General features: G+C 43.1%; 1 protein-coding gene across 1 annotated transcript in view; it reads left to right on the top strand.

Moving 5' to 3' along the window:
- The window catches only part of svila (supervillin a), a 222,769-nt gene that overhangs the window by 104,560 nt on the left and 91,134 nt on the right, over positions 1–27,075 (top strand). Inside the window, 6 exon segments of the mRNA XM_038798250.1 lie at positions 4,952–5,186; positions 5,369–5,395; positions 6,764–6,790; positions 13,109–13,241; positions 17,895–17,942; positions 24,798–24,866. Coding sequence (XP_038654178.1) covers positions 4,952–5,186; positions 5,369–5,395; positions 6,764–6,790; positions 13,109–13,241; positions 17,895–17,942; positions 24,798–24,866 — 539 coding nt within the window.

Consider the following 27,075-nt stretch of genomic DNA (forward strand, 5'->3'; position numbering starts at 1 on the left):
AACGGTTGCTAAGATGTTCACTATGTTTTAAAAAGGTTAACTTGAGTTTATAGAATAAACATTGTTTTGCTTTCAAAAATACTTTTCCATTTCTGCTGTACCACACCTGTAGAGTGGCCCATGTGCTCCCCATGCCACAATCTATTAAAAATTGTAGGTCAGATGAACTCCATTTGGAGTTCTCTAAACCCTGACTCAATAAATATATGTTTTTTAAAAAGTAGCAATTCACACTAGCGTATTTTAACTCTTGTCTTGCAGAAACTAAAGCCATTGAGAAAAAATGTTAATAACACTTCCAACTATAATGTCAGGAAAGGAAGATTTTCCTCTAATGCAGATGTTCTGTCTTTCAGAAAGGTTAATTAATTAAGCCTAATAATGCATTGTTCTGTTCAAGACAGCGGCATCATCCAAAGTTCAACCCACTGAGCTCAGCCCTTTTGTTTATTTCTTCAATGCTGACAAAGAAGCACTCAATTGCACAGTGTAATTAAAACAAATATAATTCTTCGAACTCAAACTTTACAGTACCTTTTAAAGTAATTAAGCCATCAACGCCAGTTCCTTGCAAACAGCTGCCTTAACTGTGAATTGTTCCACTAGCAGAAATTCACACTGACCTGTTTAACAAGGTGGTTAAGATAACTTTCATAAATGTTGCTTTAAGCCAAGATAAAACCCTAAAAATGTGGTAGTATTGATCAGGACCTAATGTGGAGGGATTTGCAAACAATATGTGACTTTTAAAATCGAGGAGTTATTCAGCGTGGAGAGGAGGTGGTCGGTAAATAGGACTTTGTGCTAGTTAAAACAAAAGCAGCAGAGTTTGGATGACCTTGAGTTCATGGAAGGTAGAATGTGGGAGGCCAGCTTCGAGTGCACCGAGATAGTCAGGTCTTTGAGGTATCAACGGCGTAGATCAGGATATCAGCAACAGATGAGCTGAAGAGGAGCACAGTCAGGTCGTGTCCCAGGATTGGGAGGGGGGAGGCGCTCTGATGATAATACATATGTGTTCAAAAGCTCATTTCTGCCTCAGATATGAGATCAGGTTTGTCAACAGCCTCGTTCATCCTCAAACTGTTGCCGGATGGAGTGGGTAGAAAGGGAGTGGAAAGGGAATGGAATTTGTGCAGGGGATCCGAAACAATGAGTGGGATTTCGGCGGAATCGGCCACGGAGACGACCCGCCATTGGCCAGCAGCGGGATCTTCTGGTCCCACAGTTGTCAACGGGGTTTCCTGTTTAATGCACCGCTTGCCACCAGGAAAAGCCATGACAGGGATGCGCTGACTACGGCACATAAAGATCTCGCTGGCATGAACGGCTGGAAAGTTCCGACCAATGACTTCAATCTTCCTACCATTTAGTTGACAGGAATCTTTGCTCATCTACTACAGGATGTTGAAGAGCTGCATGCCAACTCTGGGATGACAGAAGGGTTGAAAGACATGGTGGCGAAATAGAGCTGGGTGTCATCAGTGGATCTGGGAAAACTGAATGACGTTGCAGAAGGGCAGCTTATAAATGAGAAGTAGGAGGACACAAAATAAATGGAATGGGAAGAGAGGCCACTACATGTGATTCTCTGACTGCAACTAGATAGGTAAGAGCAGAACCCAATGAGAGCAATCCCATACAGCACAGGCAGCATGTTGGCACAGAGGTTAGCACTGCTGCCTCACCGTTCCAGGGACCTGGGTTCAATTCCGGCCTTGGGTGACTGGTTGTGTCGAGTCTGCGCGTTCTCCCTGTGTCTGCATGGGTTTCCTCCGGGTGCTCCAGTTTCCTCCCTCAGTGCAAAGATGTGCAGGGTAGGTGCATTGGCCATGCTAAATTGCCCCTCCACGTCCAAAAAGTTAAGTGGGGTTACTGGGTTATAGGGATAGGGTGGAGGCATGGGCCAAGTAGGGTGCTCTTTCCAAGGGCAGGTGCAAATTTGATGGGCTGAATAGCCTCCTTCTGCACTGTAGGGATTCTATGAACAGTGTGCACTCACTAGAGGAGGCTAGTGTTGTAATCCATGCCAAAGGTTGCAGACAAGATGGGCGACGGTTTGCCATTGTCACCACCTCAGGAAATGAGGGGGCGGTATTCTCCCAACGGGAGTTTAAATGCCGACGCAGGAGAAAAAACCAGAGTATTTTACTCCGGCGTCGGTGCCTGTTCCCAGACCCCTATTCTCCGGCCTCTGTGGGGCTAGCAGGGGCATCGCACGATTTACGGGGGCGGGGCCTCAGCGCGGCATCAGAGACCCGGCGCCGCATAAAAGACGTGGCGCTTTGGGCCCCGCGCACGCGCCAGTTGGGCCAGCGCCAACTGGCGCGTGCGCGGTGGCCATCCGCCCCCAGGCCATCCCGCTCAAAAATGGCCCATCGATACAGGTTTGCTTGCGGAAGAAAGGAGGCCCGCCGACAGAGAGGCCGGCCCGCCAATCGGTGAGTCCCGATCGCGTACCAGGCCACTCCGGAGGGCCTCCCCGGGGTTGGACACCCCCCCCCCCCCCCCCCCCCCCCCCCCCCCCCCCTCAGGCCGCTCCCGGCCCTTGAAGCCTCAGATCCCGCTGGCCCAAGAGTAGGTTAGAACAGCGCCGGCAGGACTTTCACTTTTTTCGCCGGCTGCTCAGCCCATCCAGGCCAGCGAATCACCGCTCGCCATTTGCGGCGATTCGCCGGGGCAGGATACTGGCCAGGGTTCCTGAGAGCACTGATCCACATTGAAAGGCTTAGATAGAGTGGACATGGAGAGGATGTCTCCACCAGTAGGAGAAACTAGAACCCGAGGGTACAGCCTCAGACTGAAGAGACAATCCATTAAAACTGAGATGAAGAGGAATTTCTTCAGACAGAGGGTAGTGAATCTGTGGAACTCTTTGCTGCAGAAGGCTGTGGAGGCCAAATCACTGAGTGTCTTTAAGACAGAGATGGATAGGTTCTTGGTTAATAAGGGGATCAGGGGTTATGGGGAGAAAGCAGGAGAATGGGGATGAGAAACATATCGGCCATTATTGACTGGTGGAGCAGACCCGATGGGCTGAATGGCCTAATTCTGCTCTTATGTCTTATAATTTTATTTTTGCCAGTGCAGACTCGGTAACCAGCATTTTATCAGTACTTCGGTAATGGGGTGGGAGGCTGGCAAAATGCCATGGGAAGACGTTCGGGCAACATTGAATGTCATCTTGATGCCATTCCATTTTGCCAGCGGTGTGATGGCTGACAGATTGCCTGCCCACCAGTGACCCAATTGATAGATACGTCCTGTCTCTACCATCATTTTTCCTGCGTTGGGGGGCCTGCGACTGCAATAGAGAGACTGCCCAATGAACCTGGTAGCCTGCAACCTGTGGTGGGGTTCTTCTTTCTGGGCACTCCTGGCCCACGGGGAAGCCTTCTGGTGGCAGTGGCGTTGCTTGTGAAAAACTCACCACAAACTCGGTGCTCATCTCATCGTCAGGGCCTGCCTGGCCCCAGCATCCGCAAGCACCATTTACCCCTTTTTAAAGACGCCGGGACTTTGAGGTCCCCTTCTCCCCGAAACTGCAGTCAGCAATGGCCACAATTAGCCAGCTGAGGCTGTGTCACTTCCCACTTTTAATCCCAATTATTGGAGCTTGTGCCATCTTGGAAACATACCGCCCATTTTTTTTCACAGCTCTCCTCCCACAGCATTATGCAATCAAATTGTACCAGAGCTTCATGCACAATACCTCTGAACAGAATTGTTAAAAATGTACCATAAATGGTTTGGGCAGGGAGTGGCAAATGTTCACATTAGCGTATTAATGGTGCTGCCCTGAGAGTACCTACACTATCTGGTAGATATGAGCAATTGGGTAGAATGGGCTTGTACAATCTGGAGTTTAGAAGGAAAGGCGATCTCATCAGAACATTTAAGATTCTAAGAGTATTTGGAAAGTCAACGCTGAGAGCCTTGATCTTCTGCCTGGAGAGTCTAGAAGCAGGAGAGGATAAGGGGATGGCCATTTATGACTGAGGTGAGTAGAAGGTTGCGAATCTTTGGAATTGTCAATCCCAGAGTTCTGTGAGCACTCACTCATTGAAAACATCCAAGGCTGAAATCAGTCGATTCTTGCCATCCAAGAGATATGGGGATTGGGCAGGATAGAGTTGAGGTCAAAGATCAACCATGATCTTATTGAATGGAGAGCAGGGGTAAGCTACCAAGTGGCTTAACTCTGCTCTTATTTCTTCAGTATATATGTAGATGCGAAAGGTGGTTGACTCAGCAACTGACTCCACTGTGTTAACGTGTGAGTGCTTGAAATGAGCCACTGGGTGGTGATGTTCCATTCCCTCCCCTCAAACACAAGCATTTACTGCCGAAGCAATTGATTCTAGTATGAATCGACCGAAATACCTTCACTGTCTCATTAAAGTTGTAGGTCAAACATGGCATGGCATGTCAATGTGCCGTGAGCAGTGAATTTACTACAAGCAAGACAATTGAAACCAAAGTAATCCCTGTTCAACTGCCATCTCACTGAACCACCATTCAAGAGGGCGACCCAGGGTTGCACAGAAGCTGCAAACAATATATTATGGCTCCTCCTTTTAGATTGACAAGTTCCATGAACACATCGTTTAGACAAAGTCTAGTTTGTGCTGGAGCTGGCAGAAAACCTGTTTCTATTACCCAGCAGCGTAAACAGCAGACACATGTGACATTATATAGCAAATATCTTGGTATTGCAATTAAAGTGAGAGGCAATGAGAAACTTGGTGAAAATTAAGCCTGTCTTACTGATTTTTCTTATTATGTCAATGTTACACGTGGTTGCATATTTGAGGTAAGCATTCCAAAAGCAGGATGAAGTTTAAAAGCAAAGTTGCTAATCTGTAAATCTCATAAGCTGCCAATTGTATGAGAGATGTTTGTATATTATTTATGACCGTACTAATGCTACTACCCTGTTCTTGTTGAGTAGAGTATGCGGAACATGCTTCTGAAATGAAAGCAGGATCTGCAGCAACATTAACTGCATCACAGGTTTCTGCTGCAACATCCTCCAGACATGCTTCACATCAGCAGCCAGCCACACAAGTAGAAAGTAAGGTGCCTTATGATAAGTTGGATCTAATTTCGACAAAAAATGGCAGGAATGAAGTAAGTGACGGGATCCCAGAGTTCTCTACTGGAAAAGCAATGTCTATTAAAGAAAGGTAATGACGCTTCAATACTTCAATATTTTAACAGGGTAAAGTAGTCCAGCCAGAGTGCATGGATTCAAAACCGTGCTAATCTCTCAATGGAAACATAAATATGAAAAATTTATATATGCTGGCAAATGTTTTAAATATAGCATCTTAGTGCATGCATACTCACATTTTGTCCTTTGTTCTAGTTTCTTGATGGCGTTGCTGCCTACGAGGTAATGTGCCAGTGAGCTATTAGATAACTTTGCAGTTGAGACTCGTTTTGAAAAATAATTGTGTTCAAGTACTTTACATTGAACAAACTGAGCTAGAACTTGATGCTCTTTATTTTAATGGGAAATCATGGTTTAGTTTTACTTCTGTCACAATCTCCTGAAATTCTAATACTGAGGAATTATAGCAAACCATGTTTCTTTATTGTACAAGTAAGAATCCATTGGACTTTCCAAGAATATTAAGTATTCGGGCAGCATGGTAGCATGGTGGTTAGCATAAATGCTTCACAGCTCCAGGGTCCCAGGTTCGATTCCCGGCTGGGTCACTGTCTGTGTGGAGTCTGCACGTCCTCCCCGTGTGTGCGTGGGTTTCCTCCGGGTGCTCCGGTTTCCTCCCACAGTCCAAAGATGTGCGGGTTAGGTGGATTGGCCATGCTAAATTGCCCGTAGTGTCCTAAAAAAGTAAGGTTAAGGGGGGGTTGTTGGGTAACGGGTATAGGGGGGATACGTGGGTTTGAGTAGGGTGATCATTGCTCGGCACAACATTGAGGGCCGAAGGGCCTGTTCTGTGCTGTACTGTTCTATTTCCCGAAATTCAGCATCGGCGCCTTAATGATCCCCCTAACTGGGCATAGTTATAGGTTAAAGACTGTAATAAAAACAAGAAAACAATTTTTATTAAAAACCTTTGACACAATCTTGACAGTAGGAGTGTTTCATGGAATTAAAGGCTGCATGCAATATAACCATATCAGAAGTTTGAGTTTCCGAACAATGAACGTACTTTAGAGGTGGAGACCCCTTGTCAGAACACGCTGCTGCCATAGCCTCTGAAACACTGATATACGTCGATATTTTCTTTGCGCTGCCAAACCCACTGTGGTTCACTGGCTTTTTCTATTTTAATTTTTGGTTGTCTTCATTGCCCCCATTTTCTCACCATTTCGTATTTGCAGCCTTATCTCATCTTTTTACCATTAATAATTATGCAGTATTTTTTCCACTTTGTGTGCTTCCATCTCCCTGAACCTTTGTGTAAAAGAAAATTGAGTAGGTCATTAAACCAATAAACTCCTACTTGGCAGTTGGCATACCTTGTCAGTTTTCATCCCTCTCCACTTTTCTTGCAACCTTGCAGAAGAGTGCTTTTTCATCTTTCAGCTTTCACTTTTGATGAAGAGTATATACCCAAAATATTTATAGCTACTGCTCACCACCCCACTGTGTATTTCCAGGATTTTCTGGGGGGTTTTATTTATGATTTCCAGCAGTTGTCATTTTTTCTTTTATTACTTCTATTTCTAGTGTGGTTCATTTGTAGCGCATCTGTTTTGCAGCTGTTGATGCTGAAATGTTTTGTTTTGAAAGCTGCAGAGGGTTCAGGACTGAAAAAAGGTTGAATTCGTTTAGTAAATATTTATTTTATATGTGACCTTTCTGAGATCGCTTCTGAGTTAATGCGAGCAGGCAACATTTTCTGATGCAAGTCTTTTATGAAGTCCTGGCAGCCCTCCAACCGTACAATATACATAATTGCTTGCTGAATCTGTTCACTATATTTGGTAATTGATTTCTCATATCCATAATAGGGCCTTGGCTTTCTCTGTCCGTAAGCATTCTTCATCACTCCAGTAGTTCGCAAACCGTTTCTTCACTCTTCAGATTCCTAACTTCATTTTAATTGTCAATTTAAAATAATCTATATATATTTCCAGTGCATGTCTTATAAAGTATTAATATTTGAGCATTTGGATCAATTAAATCCTGCTGTAATATACATATGTTCAACTAGTTACTGAACATCAATCTCGCCTGTAGCAAAATACGTAGAATGGCTGTAAAACCTCACTTCCCATCTTTCGATAGTTTCAATCACTCCTAAGATTTTTAATTGACTGCAATTATGATTTCCTAACACCCGTTTGTTGTTTTAAAAAGAAGTTGGTCTGTGAATGTTGAATTGTATTCAAAGTACGTTTTTGTCTTTTAATGATCAGGGAATGTAAAAAGGTTATTGAACTAGAAGATTAATGTACCGAAGGATTTGAGTATCAAAAATCCTGGTTTCCCAGATCCCTGCAAAAACGGTTATACATTTGTGCGTGTGTTCTTAATGCTCGGCTTTACGATTGACCCCCTCGGTGATTCGTGTAACGTAGTCAGTGCCGAGCTGAGATGTAGAAACTGGGGGATTATAATTAGCAATATAATTACCTCTGGAAATGCAATGCTGGTCAGTCTCATAGGCCCTGAAAAGGAACAACTTAAATTGTTGAAACTCATTTCTGCATGTAGTAAATACTTGTTAGAGGTTTAAAAAAAATCAGGTTTTTAATTATTTCCCAGTTTTCTTTTGTCCCCTTGTTTTTTTTTCTTCTGTATCTGATTTGACTAACTCACCCAGTGTAATTCACCCTCTTTCTCCATTGTCCTGTTTCTTTCTCGGTCAATGAGGAGTCTGGCCGCTGTTGCCTTTGCCATCCCTCATCAGCTCAGGTTTCCAGAGGTGCAAATTATATTTGGGAAGACGGTGGAGTAGTGGCATGTCACTAATCCAGAGACTCTCGACAGTGCAGAAGAGGCCATTCGGCCCATTGTGTTTGCACCAACTCTCTGAACGAGCATCCTACATAGACCCACACCTCATTCCCCTAACCCCACCTAACCTTTTGGACACCAAAGGGCAATTCAGCATGGCCAATTCACCTAACCCACCTAACTTTGGACTGTGGGAGGAAACCTATGCCGACAAAGGGAAAAAGTGCAAACTCCACACAGACAGTAGCCCAAGGTCGGAATTGAACCCGGGTCCTTGGTGCTGTGAGGCAGCAGTGCCACCCAATTGATGATCATAAAACCATTGTCGTAAAAAAAATCTGGTTCTCTAATGTCCTTTAGGGAAGGAAATTTGCCACCCTTACCTGATCTGCCCTACATGTGACTCCAGACCCACAGCAATGGGGTTGATTCTCAACTGCCCTTTCAAGGGCAATTGGGATGGGCAACAAATGCTGGCCCAGCCAGCAACCCCCACTTCCCCTGAACAAATTGTTTTTTAAATATTTGAGCTGAATGCAGATAAAAGTCTCCTAACGGCATGTATAATCATGGGTCACTGCACATAGGGAGACCATTCGACCCGTCGTCTGTGTCTGCACTGACAACTAGTCTTACTAACCCACTTTTTCCCTTGTAGCTCTGCAATTATTTTCTCTTGGATATTTATTCACTTTTGAAAACCTAAGTTATATACACTCTGGAATTCTATAGATTTCTGGAGCGGTTCCTGTGGATGGGAAGGCAGCAGAAGTCACGACACTGGTTGGGGAAGGAGCAGCAATCGGCCATTTGGCCCATTGATTGTGCTCCGCCATTCAATGGGATCCTATCTGATATGATAACCCTCAACTTCACTTTCCCACCTTATCTCCATGACTCAATTCCCTCACTGATTAAAAATCTGTCTCTCTCGGCCTTGAACATGCTTAACCACCCAGCCTCTATGGCCCTCTGCAGTGGAGAATTCCCTGGATTCGCTAACCTCTGGGAGAAGATATTCCTCCTCATCTCTGTCGCAAGTGGGCAGTCCCCTTACTCTGAGATTATGCCCTCTGTTCCTAGATTCTCCCACAAGCGGAAACATCCTCTCCGCATCTACCCTGTCAATCCCCCTGAAAATCCTATATGTGTCAATAAGGTCGCCCCTCATTCTTCTTCACTACCAGTGAGTACAGGCCCCAACCTATTCAACCTCTCCTCATTGGAAAATCCCTCCATTCCAGGATCAACCTCGTGGACCTCCTCCAATGCTGGTATGCCTTTCCTTAGATAGGGGAATTGTAACTGTTTGCAAATTCCAGTCGTGGTCTAATTAAAGCCTTGTATAGTTTCAGCAGGACTTCCCTATTTTTATATTCCGGTTTCATTGAGAAAGTGCTCAAATCTAATGTAAAGAATATGATGACAGAATATTGGTATGATTGGGCTGGGACACACCAGATTTCTGAGAGGGAAACAGTGTTATTTTTTGAGGATATTACTGCAGAATAGAGAAGGGAGAACCAGTGGATGTGGTGTATTTAGATTTTCAGAAGGCTTTTGATAAGGTCCCACACAAGAGGTGAGCAAATAAAATGGGAAGCCATGGGATTTGCGGAGGATAATATTCTGTCATGGATTGAGGATTGGCCAATGATTAGAAAACAGAGATTAGGAATAAAAGGATCATTCAGCAGGTTGGCAGGCCGTGATTCGTTACCACAAGGATCAGCTATTCATTCAAAATCTATATCAGTGATGTGCAGACTAGGTAGATTGGTCATGCTAAATTGCCCCTTAGAGTGGGGTTTCAGGAATGGGGGGGTGGGGTTGGGCCTGGATAGGGTGGTCTTTCGAAGGGTCGGTGAAGACTCGATGGGCTGAATGGCCTCCTTCTGCACTGTAGAGATTCTGCAATCCCTGTTTGCTGCCTAAGTCATGGTGTCATTGTTCTTTTACTGACTACACTAAATCTATGTCTTCTGGTTCCCAACCCTTCAGCCAACAGGAACAGTTTCTCTCTTATCTACCCTGTCTAGATCCCTCCTGATTCTGAACACTTCTCCATTCGATCTTTTCACTTCCAACAGCAATAGCTCCAGCTTCTCCAAACTGTCCGTATTGCTGAATCCCCCATTCCTGAATGCATTCTTGTAAATCTTTTCTGCATCCTCTCTAATGCCTTCACATCCTTTCTAAAGTGTGATGCTGAGAATTGGGTGTGCAGCAAGATGTCCACTCCAACAATATTTGGGCCATTATTATCCAAGTTGCTATTTCCTCATATTACGGGACAAGCTTGAAAACCTTGGCTCCTTTTCGTTGGAAAAAATACAATCATGAAAGTTTGACAGGCCTCTAATTTCAGGATAATAGAATCTCTGCTGTTTTTTCAGCTGTGAATATTTTGTGGATCAGGATTGCTTTTTTTTTTCCACACAAGGGTTGGCCTCACAGCTTTGTTATTTTTCTTTGTGAGGTCTTCATGATGACTCGGTAGTCATGGGGCATTGACTGGTTTTCTCATTTCTAGTTCAGTATTTTTAAGCTTTCCCTACCAAATTACTGAACAATCAAGCATGCGACAATACATTTGGCACACAATAATGGTTTGCATGGGTACTTTATTTGAAAGAACTGAAAGTAGCACATTTAACTTCAGTATCCAACAGCAACAGGTTACTTGTGGCAGGTATCCAGACCACAGGATCCTAAATTTAACATTATTCTTTGAAAAACGATGAATATCTAACCCATTGTTATGTTTTCCAACCAATTCTACGGGAACAATTATAACAAAATGCTTGTATTTCTGCCGCACAGTGGGTGGCACTGCTGCCTCGCAGCGCCAGGGACTCGGGTTCAATTCCGGCCTAGGGTGTCTGTGAGGAGTTAGCACGTTCTCCCCGTGTCTGCGTGGGTTTCCTCCGGGTTCTTCGGTTTCCTCCCACAATCCAAAGATGTGCAGGTTAGGTGGATTGGCTATACTAAAATTACCCATTTGTGTCCAAAGTTGTTTATATTAGGTGGGGTTACGGGGATATTGGCAGGGGTGTCGGGCCTAGGTAGGGTACACTTTCAGGGGGTTGGTCCAGACTCGGTGGCCGAATGGCCTCCTTCACTGTAGGGACTCAGTGATACTAAATAAATATAACTGAACCAAGTAAATGTAGCTTCATAGTATTTTGTTCATGAACGCTAGTGATGTTATACCTTATTAAATGGTTATGATTAAAGGCTGATGTAGTGACATTATGCCAATTAACTTGAGCAAGCTTTAATCACAATGAAGAGCGCCGCATGGGCTGCACAGGCAGTGGCACTACACACGTTTCTCTTCTTGAATGTGTTCGGAGGTTTGATCAATGTTCCCTCTAGCTGCATGGGTGCAATTGGGGATATACCACGCGCAACCTGTCTTCCCTTTAAGATGTGCAGATGTACAGCCGCGGGCCATTTTAACCGGGGCCACGCGGTGCAGCATACCAACTGCGGACAGCGTACAACAGTTAGAAGTTGATGACTCTAGTCCACCTGCATCATTTGTTGAGTTTGCTATTATGGTACTTTCAAACCAGAATATCAGAAAAATTGTAACAAACTTCAAATATCAATCTCCTAACTTCTGTTTAGCTGCCACATTTGAGCAGTTCCCGATTATTTGACCGCTAGTCAAAGAATGTTTCGGGGTGGTGCAAATTTGGGGTTTTGTGCTGGATATTCTCTGGGTATCAGCCTCACCAGTCGATCCCATGAGCAAGCCTTGCAGCTACACATCCCAAGATCCAGGCTGCATCTTTTACTGCCCAGCATATATCTAGGCAATGATATCAAGCAAGAATCATAACACAGCATTCATGCTCCAAGTGCCATCTCTTGTAACATCACATATTTTGCCAGGTGCGTGTTCTCCTTATGAAAGGTAAACTGAAGGACATTTTTAGTGAAACAGGATGAAAGTGTGCAAACAAATCTGTTTGTTTTATGTGAATGAAAATAATACACCTTTCACTGTGAAATTGGCTTCATATTCATCTAATTTTATAACTTCTTAGTCACAGGCAGACTTTCAAACTAAACCCTATTGAAACTCCTCTCTCCTGGTTTCTTGTTACCAGCTGGTAGAGCTCTGTTTCATGAGATCTGTGACCCTTGTTTTCAATCTGTCGTTGAAGTGCAGACAATTGTCAATTACTGAAACCCTAGAATGTTGGCGAAGAATAAAAACCTCATTTGGTAGCTATCCATTCTAGGTTAGCTATTCATATTGAAGGGAAACAATCTTTACTGATAGCCAAGGAAGTTGTAAGTGACAGTCCAAAGATGTGTAGGTTAGGTGGATCGGCCATACTGAATTGCTCTTTGGGTGTCCAAAATGTGCAAATTAGATGGGATTATGGAGATAGGGCGGGCAGTGGGGCTGGGTGGGGTGCTCTTTCAAAGGGTCGGTGCACATGACCAGATGGGCTTAATGGCCTCCTACACTGTAGGGATTCTATGATCATTTCAACTGATTGATGTGCTTTGGGCCTTCCCACTAATTCGAATCAACACAACATGCATAAAATAGTTTAATGGTGATATTAGCAATGATTTTCAATATGGGTACTTAATAAACATTAAGATAATTGTGAATTTCCTTGGAATTTTGTCCACTCTGACACCATAACTTTCTGCCTGTTAATTGCCAATTGCCACTTAAGGACGGGTTTCCCCAGATTTGCAAGGACACCCATAAAATCACAGCAAGCCCAGGTAGGCTGCAGGAAAATCAGCCACAGAATTTTACACGCCCCCACCCCATCTGCAATCCCGCCTGTAAAATTCTGTCCATTGTCTTCCCACAAAGCCCCACCACCTTTTACAGCTAAGGGACAATTGAAGTGTCATAGCCATCATTGATAAACTTCAGGATACAAGCTTTTATGCATTAAGTGAGGGATCTTAACCTCTTCCCGCGTTTGCCATATAATCCAGATATATGGGTTACGTAATATCTGGCCTATTCTTCTGCGGAAACTTTATTACTTAAAAGTTATAAATTTCTGAACTATTGATCCTCCTGCGCTCGTGAAATTCAATATTTCATTTTCCAAGCTGTGTAATCTATCTCCCAGAGTGGGTGACCACTCCTTTAAACTTGCTGGTATGACTTATGCCAGATCCTTTTTCCAGGATGGCTTTGCTGAAGAGAAGTGGAGAAGAGGACTGGAGGAACAGGGTTAACAAGAAGCAGGATAATGGCAAAGTGACCACGGCCAGCCGCTGTGCCCAATTCCAGGAAACCGAGCATTCTTACATTAAAAAGGTAATGCAGTTTACAAGGTGGCCCGTTGTGTAAATGGCCTCCAACAGAGTAAGTAGCAAAATCATCACCTCTTATTTTGGGTTTGTGACTTTGGAAGTTGAGGTTGGAATGCTATTTATTATAGACCTGCCTGCATATGCATTACATGGTCCTAACAGCTATAGAAAATTGAATGGCAAGGGACACAATACAAAAGATAGAGAACTTAAAAAGACTTGTATTTAACAACCTCAGGATGTCCAAAAGTGATTTGCAGCCAGTGAAGTACTTTTGATGTGCAATCACCATTATAATGCACCAAAACAGCAAAATAATAATAACCAGCAATAAACTGCATTTTGTATGATATTTATTGTGAGATAAATATTGTCCTGGAAAACAGGAATAATTCATGCTCTTTGTCGAAGTAGTGCCACGAGACCTTTACTCCGCCTGAGAGAGCAGAATGCAACCTTTTCTCATACAGGGGGATGGTAGCATCATGGTAATATTACTGGGATAGTAATCCTGAAGCTTGGCCTAATGCTGCAGAGACATGACATCAAATCCCACCACAGCAACTGAAGAAATTTAAATTCAATTAATTAATAATTCTGGAATAACATGCCAATCTCATATAAGCAATGAAATACTGGAGGCAATCTGCTTTCCTTGCCTGGTTTGGCCTACATGTGACACCAGACCCACACTCTTACCTGCCCATTAAAATGGCCTATTGAAATGCATGAGAAAAGTTATTTAAAAATAAAACTGAACAGATTGCCCATTGTTATCAAAATATACAAGACCCGAGAGGGTATGACAGCATGGATGCTGAAAGGATGTTTCCTCTTATGAAAGAGACTAGAACTAGGGGACAAAGGGGTATCCCATTTAAGACAAATGGGAGAAAACATTTTCTCTCAGAGGATCTTTAGTCTATGGAATTTCTCTTCCCCAGAGAGGAACGCAGGCCTCAACTGACTAAATGTGACTCCAGATTGTTACCTGCCGCCTGAAGTGACCTAGTAGCCCACCCAGGTTGTACCATCCCACTACAGAGACCGCAGTGGTTCAAGCAGGGGCCTCACCATCACCGTCTTGAAGGCAATTAGTGTTAGGCAACAAATGCTGGCCTTGCCAGTGACATCCATATCCCATGAAAGGATTTTTAAGAATGGTGTTGGTCATCGACAAATTCAATTCACTCATTGATATCAAGAAATGGCTGAAGCGATTGGATAGCAAAGACCATAATGGGACCTTCCAACACCCTGGCTGTAGTACTGAAGACTTGCGCAACAAAATCAACCGCACCGTTAGCTGTTCCTGCCATCTGTACCAGTGCAGCCAGTAGCCATCTATCTGCCAATTTGGAAAATTGTCCCAACATGTCCTGTCCAAAAAGCAGGAAAATTCCAGTCTAGCCAATTACTGGGCCATTGATCTATTCTTATTCATCAAAAAACTGATGGAACCTATTGCCAACTCTGCTACGAAGCAGCACTTCAGCATTGTCAACTAACTCCCAAAGTCCAGTTTGGGTTCTGCCAGGGCCACCTGACTCAAGACCCCTCATTTACATTCTTGGTCCAAGCATGGGCAAAACGCTGATTTCCAGAAGTGAGGTGAGAGTCATTATCCTTGACATCAAGGCAGCATTTGACTTGAGGGTGCATCAAGTAGCTGTGGTAATCGGGCGGGGAAAGCTTTCCACAGGTTGGAGTTACTATCAAGTACAAAAGATAATGATTCTGTTTGTTGGCAGTCAATCATCTCAGTCTTGCGAAATCACTGCAGGAGTTCCTGAGGGCAGTTTGCTGTTCCTGCCATCTTCTGTTACTTTATCATAATGTTGAAGTGGAGATCTTCACTGATGATTGCACAATGTTCAGCACCATTTGTAACATCTCAGATACTGTCTACATGCAGCAAGAATTTAACAACATTGAGGTTCAGGCTGATGAGTGGCAAATATGCACCGCGCAAGCGTGAGGCAATGACCATCTCCAACAAGAGAAAGTGTAACCATCTCCCCTATGATATTTAATGGCATTACTATTGCTTAAACCCATGTCACCAACATCCTGAGTGCTACCATTGCGTGAGACTTAACTGAACCCTTTCAGTGAAAAACATACTCTTCAACTCAGTACTATACTCAACCCTGTCAACCCCTTAATCACCTTGAATGTTTCAATGGGATCACCTCTCCTTTGAATCTCCAGAGCATTTAGGCCCAGTTTACTCAGCCTCTCATTATATAACAACCTTTTATCTCGGGGATCAATCTAGTGAATCTTCATTGTACTGCCTCCAATGCAAGTGTACTCTTACTTAAATGTAGAAACCAAAATTGCACACGGTATTCTAGATGTGATCTCAGCAAAAGCCCTGTATAATTGTAGCAATATTTTCTAATTCTCGTACTCCAATTCCCTTGCAATAAAAGCCAACATGCTGTGTGCTTCCCTACTTGCTTGCGGTACTTGCATGCTAACTTTTTTGTGCCCTTGTACGAGTACCACACAGGTCTTTCTGAACATCAAGATTTACAAGTTTCATGCCTTAAAAACATTGTGTATCCATTCTTATGACCAAGTGAATGACCTCACATTTCCCCAAGTTATATTCCATCTGCTACCTTGTTCCCCACTCACTTAATTTGCTTGTGTCTGTTTGAAGCTTCTTTGTGGCCTCCTCACAGTTTGCATTCCCACTTAGTTTTGTACCTTCGAAAACTTTGATACATTGCTCGCTGTCTCTTCATAGACATCTTTAACAGAGATTGTAAATAGCTAGGCAGTTAGTCATAGACTGCTAACTTGAAAATGCTCCATTTATCTCTACTCTCTGCTTCCTGTCTGTTAAACATTTCTCTACCAGTACTAATATGTCACCCCAACTACATGAGACCGTACCAATTTGTGTGGCACCTTATCAAATGCCTTTTGGAAATCCAAAAATACTATCTCTGCTGACTCTCCTTTATCTATCTTATTCGTTTTGTTTTTAAAGTAAATTTGTCAAATAGAATTTCCCCTTTGTAAAACCTTGGGCGCAATTCTCTGCTCCCCACGCCGGGTGGGAGAATCACGGGAGGGCCCCCCGACCAATTTCACGACCCCTGGCGCCCCCCGCGATTCTCCCACCCCCGCTCGGAAGAATCGGCACTCGCCATTTTGGAAATCAGAATCGCAGAGCAGAAACTTATAGCCAAGTTCCGCACACATGAGTACGGCCTCAACCGGGACCTGGGATTCATGTCGCATTACATTCACCCCCCCCCCACCATCTGGCCTGGACTTGCGAAATCCTACCAACTGTCCTGGCTTGAGACAATTCACACCTCTTAACCTGGGGTTACCCCTCTCTCTGGCTCTGTAAAGACTTAATTATCTGCAAATGCTCGCATTCTAAGTATCGTCTTGCATCTTTGACTTTGCCTATATAAATGTTTCTGGAACCTACCTCTCCATTCATCTGAGGAAGGAGCAGTGCTCCGAAAGCTAGTGATTTGAAACAAACCTGTTGGGGAGTTGGGCACCTGCATATCAATTTTCACATGTGTGATTCCCTGAGGAAGGGGAAGAGAGAGGTGAAATATGGTAAAGCTGTTTAATAAAAAACATTTTGTTATCAATGAGTTGCATTAGCTATGAGGAGCGGTTGAATAAACTCAGTTTGTTTTAACTGGAACGACGGAGGTTGAGGGGCGACCTGATAGAGGTCTACAAAATTATGAGGGGCAAAGACAGAGTGGATAGTCAGAGACTTTTTCCCAGGGTAGAGGGGTCAATTACTAAGGGGCATAGGTTTAAGGTGCGAGGGGCAAGGTTTAGAGGAGATGTACGAGGCAAGATTTTTTACACAGAGGGTAGTGGGTGCCTGGAACTCGCTGCCGGAAGAAGCAGGGACGATAGTGACATTTAAGGGGCATCTTGACAAATACATGAATAGGATGGGAATAGAGGGATACGGACCCAGGAAGTGTAGAAGACTTTAGTTTAGGCGGGCAGCATGGTCGGAGGGCTTGGAGGGCCGAAGGGCCTGTTGCTATGCTGTACTTTTCTTTCTTCTTTATCATCTTTAGTATTATTACTATTGTTAGGGAAGGAAATCTGCTGCCATTGCCTGGCCTGACTCCAAACCATTAGCAATGTGGTTGACTCTTAAGTGTGCTCTGAAATGGCCGAGCAAGCCATTCAGTTCAAGAGCAGTTAGGAATGAGCAATAAATGCTGGCCTAGCCAGCGCTGCCCACATCCCATGAAATAATTTTTTAACAATATTCTAGAAATCGATATGTCACAGGTCATCCACTTTTAAAGGTTCGATGTATGACCTGAAATTCAAATTTCTAAAAATGGGTCTCGATAAGAACTCAAAGTTACCACTTTACAAGTTCTGCTTCACCAAACATTTCTCTAAGTTTGTGGTGGGATATATTTTGTTTAAAGTTTGCCTTGTGATAAAGATTTTCCAATGGCTTTTAGTGATCCATCTCACAGGTGAATGGGTACGGTCACCTGTTTGGTCTGCACCTTAATTCGATCATCTAATGTAAAGGATTTGTGCGCATGTAGTTCTGAGAGCTTGATTTCATATAACACTTTTACGATGAACAGCTTGCTCAACCATTTTTGCCATCTTTCCTTTTTGTCTCAATCTGTAGGACAAAGGAGAGGTTACTGATGACATCTGTGTTTCTAATCAGCTCTGGGTAAGACCAACAATGTCTATTAGGGGCTTGCCTTCTGGATTTGTTTGTGTTTTATGGCTGTTAGCAAAATGCTATATTTTGTTTATTCTATTTGTAACTGGCTGCTTTTCTGTTAGCGAATATGGGTTTAGTTATAACTTCAAATCTTTATTAGAAGAATTGAACAGTGCTACAGACTTTACAGGTAATGTGTGAGAGAGGAACCAACATATGTTTAAATTAACACAATTTCCTTACGCGAGAGGAATTACTGCTAAATGAGAAGCTCATCCAGTCGTTGGTGTGCAAATGTGTATACATAATATATATGTGTGTGATGTGTATCTGCATATGTATAATATTATGGATAGTGAAAGGACCCTTAGCTGACATTATGCAATAAAACAAGCTCACCTGCCAATTTATGAAACAGTGACCAGTTTCCATGCAGTGTGCTTCTCGTGCTAAATGTTTGCCAGTGTAGAAAAGAACACGAGAAAAGAGCAGGAGTAGACATTATAGCCCATTGAGTCGACTCCATTATTCAATATAATTCATGGTTGATCTTGGGCTTCGACTCCACTCTATTACCTGCTCCTCAAATCTCTTGATTCGCTGAGACACCAAAAATGTGTCCATCCCAGCCTTAAATATAGTCAACGTTGAAGCACCCGCAACTCCCTGACGTATAAAATTCCAGAGATTCACCACCCTTTGAGTGAAGAAATTTCTCCTCATCTCAGTACTAAATGATTTTTCCTGAAACAGTGCCCCTGTGTTCTAGATTCCTGAACCAGTGGAAACAACCTCTGTCTACCCTTCCAAGTTCCTTCAGAATCTTGCATGCTTCAATGAGATCACCTCTCATTCTTCTAGACTCCAGAGAATATAGGCCCAGTTTACTCAGACAGCACATGCCACCACAGTGAAAGTGCTTGCACTTATTGTGTATCGATGCTAAATTGGGATGCATGGTGGATTTTTTCTTAAGTATAATACAACATACTAGGGTTTCAAATTGCCATCCTTAACAGTAGTCCTATTTATATTGCCTATAATACTGTTACTAGAGAGATAACGCTCCAGCTAGCAGCCTTCTATCATTGAAATTCAAGCACCCCTCCGAGGTAGAGCTCTTGGCTACATGTTGCATTTCCACTGGGCCGAGAGTGACATGTAGTAGCCCCAAATGTCTGTGACTGGATGGGTCTTTTTAATCCTACCTGTCCCCTTTAATGTGACAGCATCCTTGACTTAATGATTATAAATAAGGCTTTGAATTTCTTGCTACATGTCTGTGAATTATAACAATGCAGTTATGGTGGAAGACTGTCTGATCTTTCTACGTCAGCTTAAGTGTGTTTATAAATATCTGATGGATTATTTAGGCAAACTTCTGGCATGAGCAGCGTTGGGGATTTGGAGCTCTAAATGTTTAAAGAAGCCGTTAGCTTAAATTTCATAAAATATTGAATCCATTTGTGACCGAAAGTGTTGATGTTGGGATATTCATTGCAGATTTTGATTTGAACCAGAATGCAGTAACTATGTTAAATATGTCCTTTGAAGTGTCAGATGATCACATTCAATTTTGTATGGTGACCACTGGTAAAGAACATGTGAGGAGAGCTGAGGAGGATTCCATTTTCATTTAAGTCATAAGTTTTCCCTGAATTAAGATTTGATTAGGGGATGCACATTTTCTTTCTATTCCTCTGAGTTGTGGGTTTTTTCCCCACCGGATGTGAGCGTTGCCCATTCCTAAATGTTGTATTATCAGTGACTTCTGTTGAGAAAATTGTTTTGCAGTTTTTCACACCTCTGACAACCCCATAATGGCTCTTTCTGTTGGTACAATTGTATGCATTTCCAGTAATTGCTGGAAAGGGCACTGTTTCTGCAATATCTTAATGTTGTAAGCGTTTGCTTAAGGAGAGATTGATCAAGGCAGTTTGTTTCCCCAGTCTCATAAAATATTTTACTAAACTTAAAAGACCAATCTGTTGGTATCTGTAACTTTATACTGTGTGTTGGCTTGACTTGGTTCAGGAGAATCAAATGTTAGGTGAACAATTACATGGGTACTTCCATGGGTTTGACAGTTTCTGCTATCGTATTATTTGCTGGCAGGAAGTTCTCCCAAGAAAGTAAGTAAATTGTGTGACATTTTTTAATAGAGGTTCACCTTTCATGTAACCCACACTTGAGGACCACTTTATGCCATCACTGATATTAAACCAGTGACAGGCACGGCATCCACCACACGGGAAGCCTGAAAAGAAAACCCTTCATGGGTTCACTCTCGGCTGCCAATGGGGTCCCTTGTTCAAAAGCACTCACTGCCTGAGCGAGGGGTTTAGCATTGGGAGGGGGAAGGCCCGCTGAGAATTACCCACCTGTCCTTGCTGTTTCAATTGAGCCAGCAACCATATTTTGTGAAGAGGGAATTCCGGATTGCAGCTAACTTTTATTGAAAAATGCTTGCTGATTTTGGTTCTGATTAGCCTGGCTCTCATTTTAAGCTTGTATTTTCTTGTTCTGAGTTCTCCATCTGAAGAAATAGTTTCTCTATATTTACTCTATTGAATCCCTCCATTGTTACTTTAAACAGCCCAATCGGACCACCCTTAAACTTAAGATGATACCGAGCGAGTTTATGCAACGTGCCTTTGTAATTTAATTCCTTAAACCATAGTATAATCCAAGTGATTTATACCTCTGTAAGATGAGTATGTCACTGCTGAGAATTGGTGCCAAAACTGAACAGGTCAGACCAAGGTCAGACCAAGGTTATGTACAACTGAAGCATTGCTTCCACGCTTGGGTATACCAACTCCATCTCATTAGTCTTTTTGATTACTTTTTTTACCCATACAATAGATTTTAGTTGTTTTGCTCCTCCATAGTTCCACGTTTCCCATCAGGAAAATATTCTGATTTATTTTGTATCCAAAAATAGGTGGCCTCATTCTTAGGTGACCCAATGAGGTGCGAAAGCCCCTCTCGGCCCTCATTAGTCCACTCTGCAGTGCTTTATTACTGTGGAGGATGCCAGCTTCACGGCGACTCCGTTTCCAGCCTGGAAAGTGCCGTCTCCCGGTATTATCCAGCTCATTGTTCTTATTTCCCGTTCTGGAAATAAATGTGTGGCGGCACAGTGCCACACTGGTTACCACTGCTACCTCACAGCGCTGAGGAACTGGGTTCGATCCCGGCCCCTGGTCACTGTCTGTGTGGATTTTGCACATTCTCCCTGCATCTGCGTAGGTCTCGCCCCCACAACCCAAAAGATATGCAGGATAAGTGGACTGGCCACGCTAAATTGCTCCTTAATATAAAAAAGATTTTTTTAATGAAAGCAAAAATTAACGGTGCCAGTGCCACGTTCAGATTTCCAGCTAATGAGCGTTCCAGTTGCTCCCATTTTTTTTGAAAAATACTTTTATTGAACTTTTCAACATTTTTAGAACAATTAAACACAACCCCCCCACCCACCCAACAACGGCAACCTGTCCCCAAAATGTAAGATAAACAAACCCCATCTCTGGTGGAATCCCTCACCTGCCCCTCTCGGACCACATTTCACTCCCTCCAAATACAGGAACTCCATTGCATCCCCCAACCACATGGAGAAGCTGACCTCCCTGCGAGCGATCAATGAGGCAAAGGCTAAGACATCTGCCCCTGCACCCATCTGCAACTCTGGCAGGTCCAACACCGCGAATATGGCATCCAAGGGACCCGGCTCCAAATCCACGTGCAGAACTTCAGACATGGCACTGAACAACAACGCTTAAAATCTCTCCAGCAGGACCAGACCATTTGAACATGATTAACTGGGTCCATCCTCCACCCCATCAAACAGTTGGCTCTACCTCACCTTCGTCAAGTGCGCCCTGTGCACTACTCTTAATTGAATCAACCTCCGCCTCGAGCACAGGGTTAAACGTTGACCCTTCGCAGCACCTCGCACCATAATCCCTCCGATTCCATCCCCAACTCCTCCTCCCACTTGGCCTTAATCCCTTCCACGGACACCCTGGGGCAAACGGAATAATAATAGTAATCTTTCTTATTGTCACAAGTAGGCTTACATTAACACTGCAATGAAGTTACTGTGAAAATCCCCTAGTCGCCACACTCCGGCACCTGTTCGGATACACTGGGGGATAATTCAGAATATCCAATTGACCTAACAAGCACTTTTTCGGGACTACAAAATTATGAGGGGCATAGACAGACAGGGTGGATAGTCAGAGACTTTTTCCCATGGTAGAGGGGTCAATTACTAGGGGGCATAGATTTAAGGTGCGAGGGGCAAGGTTTAGAGGAGATGTACAAGGCAAGTTTTTTACCCTAAGTTTTTTAGGGTAGTGGGTGCCTCGAACTCGCTGCCGGAGGAGGTGGTGGAAGCAGGGACGATAGTGACATTTCAGGGGCATCTTGACAAATACATGAATAGGTTGGGAATAGAGGGATACGGACCCCAGAAGTGCAGAAGATTTTAGTTTCGACGGGCAGCATAGTCAGCGCAGGCTTGGAGGGCCGAAGGGCCTGTTCCTGTGCTGTACTTTTCTTTGTTGACCTGTGGGTGGAAACTGGAGCACATGGAGGAAACCAAGCAGGCACGGGGAGAATGTACAGACTCCACACTGACAGTGACCCATGCCAGAAATCGAACCCAGGTCCTTAGCACTGTGAAGCAACAGTGCGATGCTGTTGCCAATGCCTGCAGGCACAAGCCCTTGAAGGAACCCGCTTCCATCCACACCCATAAAGCCCCCGCCTTCCTACTCCAGCCCCGCTCTGCATTTGCCGGCCAGTAATATGTAACAAATCTGATAGGGCCAACAATTCTCTCTCTCTCTCTCTCTCTCTCTCAGGCACTGGAACCATGACAGAATGTTCATCTGCCTGCACCGCACTTGCTCTCTTTTTAGATGATCAACATCTTCCAAATGGCTCCTCTTGGTAATCTGCTGATGTCCAAAATAAATTCCATTGACACCTCAGCAAATATGAAAAGAGAGTCGTGGAAATAAAAAAAAGTTATTGTCAAGTGCCCTCCAAACATGGTGCTTTAAACTGGCCGCAATTAAAATTGTATTTCCTCTTGGTATCCAATGATGATTTATTTTTATATTTCCCCCTTATTTATGAGGTAGACTTTAAGGGGGGGATGGAATTTCACAGTAAAGGGAGTGGTTGGTACTGATTTGAAGTTATTATTTTAAATGTTTTAAGCTGAACATACAAGAACTGTTGCTGATGGGATTATATATTCATAACCGTTCAGTAACAATAGTTTTAACATTTTGTTTTGGTAAATATTTATCTCCAACCCCTGTAAGACTGCTGCAGTTTATGCACTTAAATTCTTCACATACATCTCAGCATTTTGTACGAATACCCACCAAAGATTGTTTGCTTGTCTTAACCGCATTGATAAATATTATGTTCATTTGCAATGTGCTTTGTTTTGTTCAAGAGGAGAATTTTTTAGTCACCATTTGAATGACTAGGACCTTCAATATGAAGAAAACCAGTAACAATGTTTTCTTATTCTCCAATATGATAAAGTGGTTAGCAGTGTGGAAATTGCCTGTCCTGTCTGGCCGAGTTTCTTGTGATGATCAATGTAGTTGCTCGTTTAAATATTTAGCTAATATTAACAAATCGCTAAGTAGCTGTTATCTTGCATGACTGAAGAGTTCAACAATGATGCTGGATATGTTTTGGAAAGAACTGTTTAATGTGGCTAGGTACAATTTTGTGCTAAGGCAAAACGGTGTGCCATAATATTCAGTTTAACTATTGGTGCATCCAGGATTTTTTCTCCACTAAGCCTTTTCTCTTATTTCTCCTGCTCTGCGTTTGCTCATGTCTGTAGGAACCTGTTTATTCCTCTACCTATTCTCCTGCCCTTTCTGCTGCCCATACATGTCAGTACAATGTGCATAGTAACCAGGTGAGCAATGGGTTTTCACCCTTTACATCAGTTAAAATGCACTCCGGCTATCGAATACTTTGGCGTTGCTACGTCTTTGATCAACCTCTTGCAGGCTTCATATAATCCGCTATCAAAATATTCTTTGGCATTTGAACTAATAGTCAAGTTGGATTATGCATTAAGAATTATTTTCGGTAAATATTATCAGTTATCGCCCACAGAAGGAATTACGATATTGACATTTTATATGCTCCAAAAAAACTGTGCTAAATTGCTACAGTTTTACCTACGACAAATGATTTAAAATTGTAAGAAGTTCACAAAACTTACATGTAAAAGGTTCAAGTAAAATTTAGCCAACTAGGCTATTTGCAGAACAAAGTTAAACATTCAATGTTGTCTGTCAAAGGAAGATTGTTCTGATTGCTTTTCAATGCATGACCTGAATTAATTCAACTTGAATGGTCAAATCATTTGCCTCTACTATTGTACATTGAGATGAGATGACTAGCTGTTAACTTCAACACCCTGAAGTCCTCCTCTGGCAATTACTGAAAGCTGTACAATTGATCACTTGTCTTTAATGGTGCTTTTGCAAGAAAAACAAGATAGTAAACTCTTCATAAGTTCACAACTTAGAAATCTATCTCACACTCAATCTGAACTGTAGAAATTCAGCTTCGTTTTTATTAAAAAAGCAAAGCCTTTTTAAACGACGAAAAATAAATTTTGGAAAAAAGTAACTTCTAATTTTCCTATATTTTGAAATGAGAATAGTTTATTTAGCATTGAAAACTTTTGATGAGCTTTGTTGAGCCTTCCGGATTGTGCGCTGGGCCGAATTGTTTGATCTTGCTTTCTCTCCTTTCTGCAACCCATTTTTTCTGCTCCGTTTTCCACTGCTCTTTTCCTTTCCTTTTTTGAAGGTCACTTGTGGTAGCCCCAGGGAAGCAAGTCCTCAGCTGTTTGATGAGCGCCATCCTTGGAGGTGGAAGGTGAAGGAACACGCACTTGTGTTATAGAAACATTCTGATGAGTTTCCTAATCTTTCTCTTAAAAAAGAAAAACACTACATGCATGGAACTGTGCTATTAACGAATACTAAACACTCAGACTATTGCAGTAAGATCTCTGCACCAAACTGTAAACACTTTTTATTCTTCTGCACGAGTTGTTTATATTAAGGAACTCTCAGAAATTCCTGTAGTCACTGTAATGAACATTACAAAGTGTAATTTGCACTAATGCAAATTGTGAAGGCTGCAATGTTTTCCCTCGCAGCAGGTGAATATTCATCTATGAGAACCAGATGTAGCTGTCTCATTAAAGTTCAAATTTTGTTTAAACTTAAATGTACTGCCACCCTGCTAAACATGATGCCACAAGGGGCTGGTTTAGCTCACAAGGCTAAATCGCTGGCTTTTAAAGCAGGCCAGCAGCACGGTTCGATTCTCGTACCAGCCTCCCCGGACAGGCGCCGGAATGTGGCGACTCGGGGCTTTTCACAGTAACTTCATTGAAGCTTACTCGTGACAATGTGATTTTCATTTCATTTCATTTCTAATAGATTCATAGAATTTACAATGCAGAAGGAGGCCATCCGGCCCATCGAGTCTGCACCGGTTCTTGGAACGAGCACCCTACCTAAAGTCAACATCTCCACCTTATCCCCGTGACCCAGGAACCCCACCCAACACTAAGGGCAATTTTGGACACTAAGGGCAATTTATCATGGCCAATCCACCTAACCTGCACATCTTTGGACTATGGGAGGAAACCGGAGCACCCGGAGGAAACCCACGCACACACGGGGAGGATGTGCAGACTCCGCACAGACAGTGACCCAAGCCAGAATCGAACCTGGGACCCTGGAGCTGTGAAGCAATTGTGCTATCCACAATTCTACCGTGCTGCCCAAACTGAACTGATGGATACAACTGAAGACAGAAGAGGGCGTTAGTTATTCAATAGCGTCACTTGTTGATAATTACTACTCAAAGTGAGTTTCTTGGAGTAGATGAAATAGATCGGGAATAAGCCATGCATCCCATCAAACCTGATTTGCCATTCAGTAAGATCTTGTTCGAACTTCTACATCAAATCCACCTTCCCACCAAATCCCATTATCCTATGATTCCCTTTCTACCCAATTATAAAGCAATCTAAGTCTTAAATATATACATCAAATGAGAATCCACAGCCCACAAAGACAGGAGGCTGGATTCTCCGCTGACGGGATTCTCCGTTGCACCGGCAGCACACCCATGCTGGGGGAATTCCTGACGGTGTGGGGCTGCCCACAATGGGAAACCCCATTGGCCGGCTGGTGGGACGGAGAATACCGCTGTCGGCGAGGGCGCGCCACAGCAGGAAACTGGTGCGGCAGGACGGAGAATCCCACCCGGAGAATTCCAAATATTAACAAAGTGAAGGAATTTCTCCACATCTCTCCGAAATGTCTGACCTCTTATCCTGGATACGTGACCCCTAGCTCTTCATGTATGGAACGATCTGTCTGGACTGTACGCAGAACATTACTTTTCACTGTGCCTCGGTGTATGTGACAATAATTCAACTCGGATCAATAAAAACTAGACTTGCCGACCAGGGGGGAAAACCTCTCAGCATCCACCCTTGGCTATCAAACCTTCTAACAATTTAGTACTTTTCAATGAGATCACATCTCATTCTTCCAATCTCCTGAGAATATAGCGCCATTCTGCTCAATCTCTTCACATAGTCGGCATTCTTATCACAAGAATCAATCGAGTGAGCTTTGTTGCAACCAATCAAAAGCAAGCATATTCTTCCTAGGTAAGGAGAAAAAATCTGCACAAAGTACTAATCTCATAAACCTATATAATTCTAGCAAGACTTTACTGTTATAGTCCAATCTTCTTTTTTAAAAAAAAGTCTAACTTGTCATTTGTCGTCCTAATTGCTATGTGGGATCAGTGTAGAGTACTTTGCTCATTTTTCCATTTATGTCATACAATAGACTAGGGACAGAAGTTTATCGTGTTACAAAGTAAAATCCTAGCTGAAGCGTCTAAGAAGTTAAACCCTGTTGGTTCTGTAGATGTGGATAGCGGGACCACTTCCTCAACAACGCGTTTCTATTGTGGTCCTCGCGCAAGAAAACATTTGGGTTTTACATTGGGAGTAAAAGTTGTTTGATATCAAACAATAGAATTTGAAGCTGAG

The sequence above is a fragment of the Scyliorhinus canicula genome, chromosome 5 (assembly GCF_902713615.1).
Source record: "Scyliorhinus canicula chromosome 5, sScyCan1.1, whole genome shotgun sequence".
Lineage (NCBI taxonomy): Eukaryota > Metazoa > Chordata > Chondrichthyes > Carcharhiniformes > Scyliorhinidae > Scyliorhinus > Scyliorhinus canicula.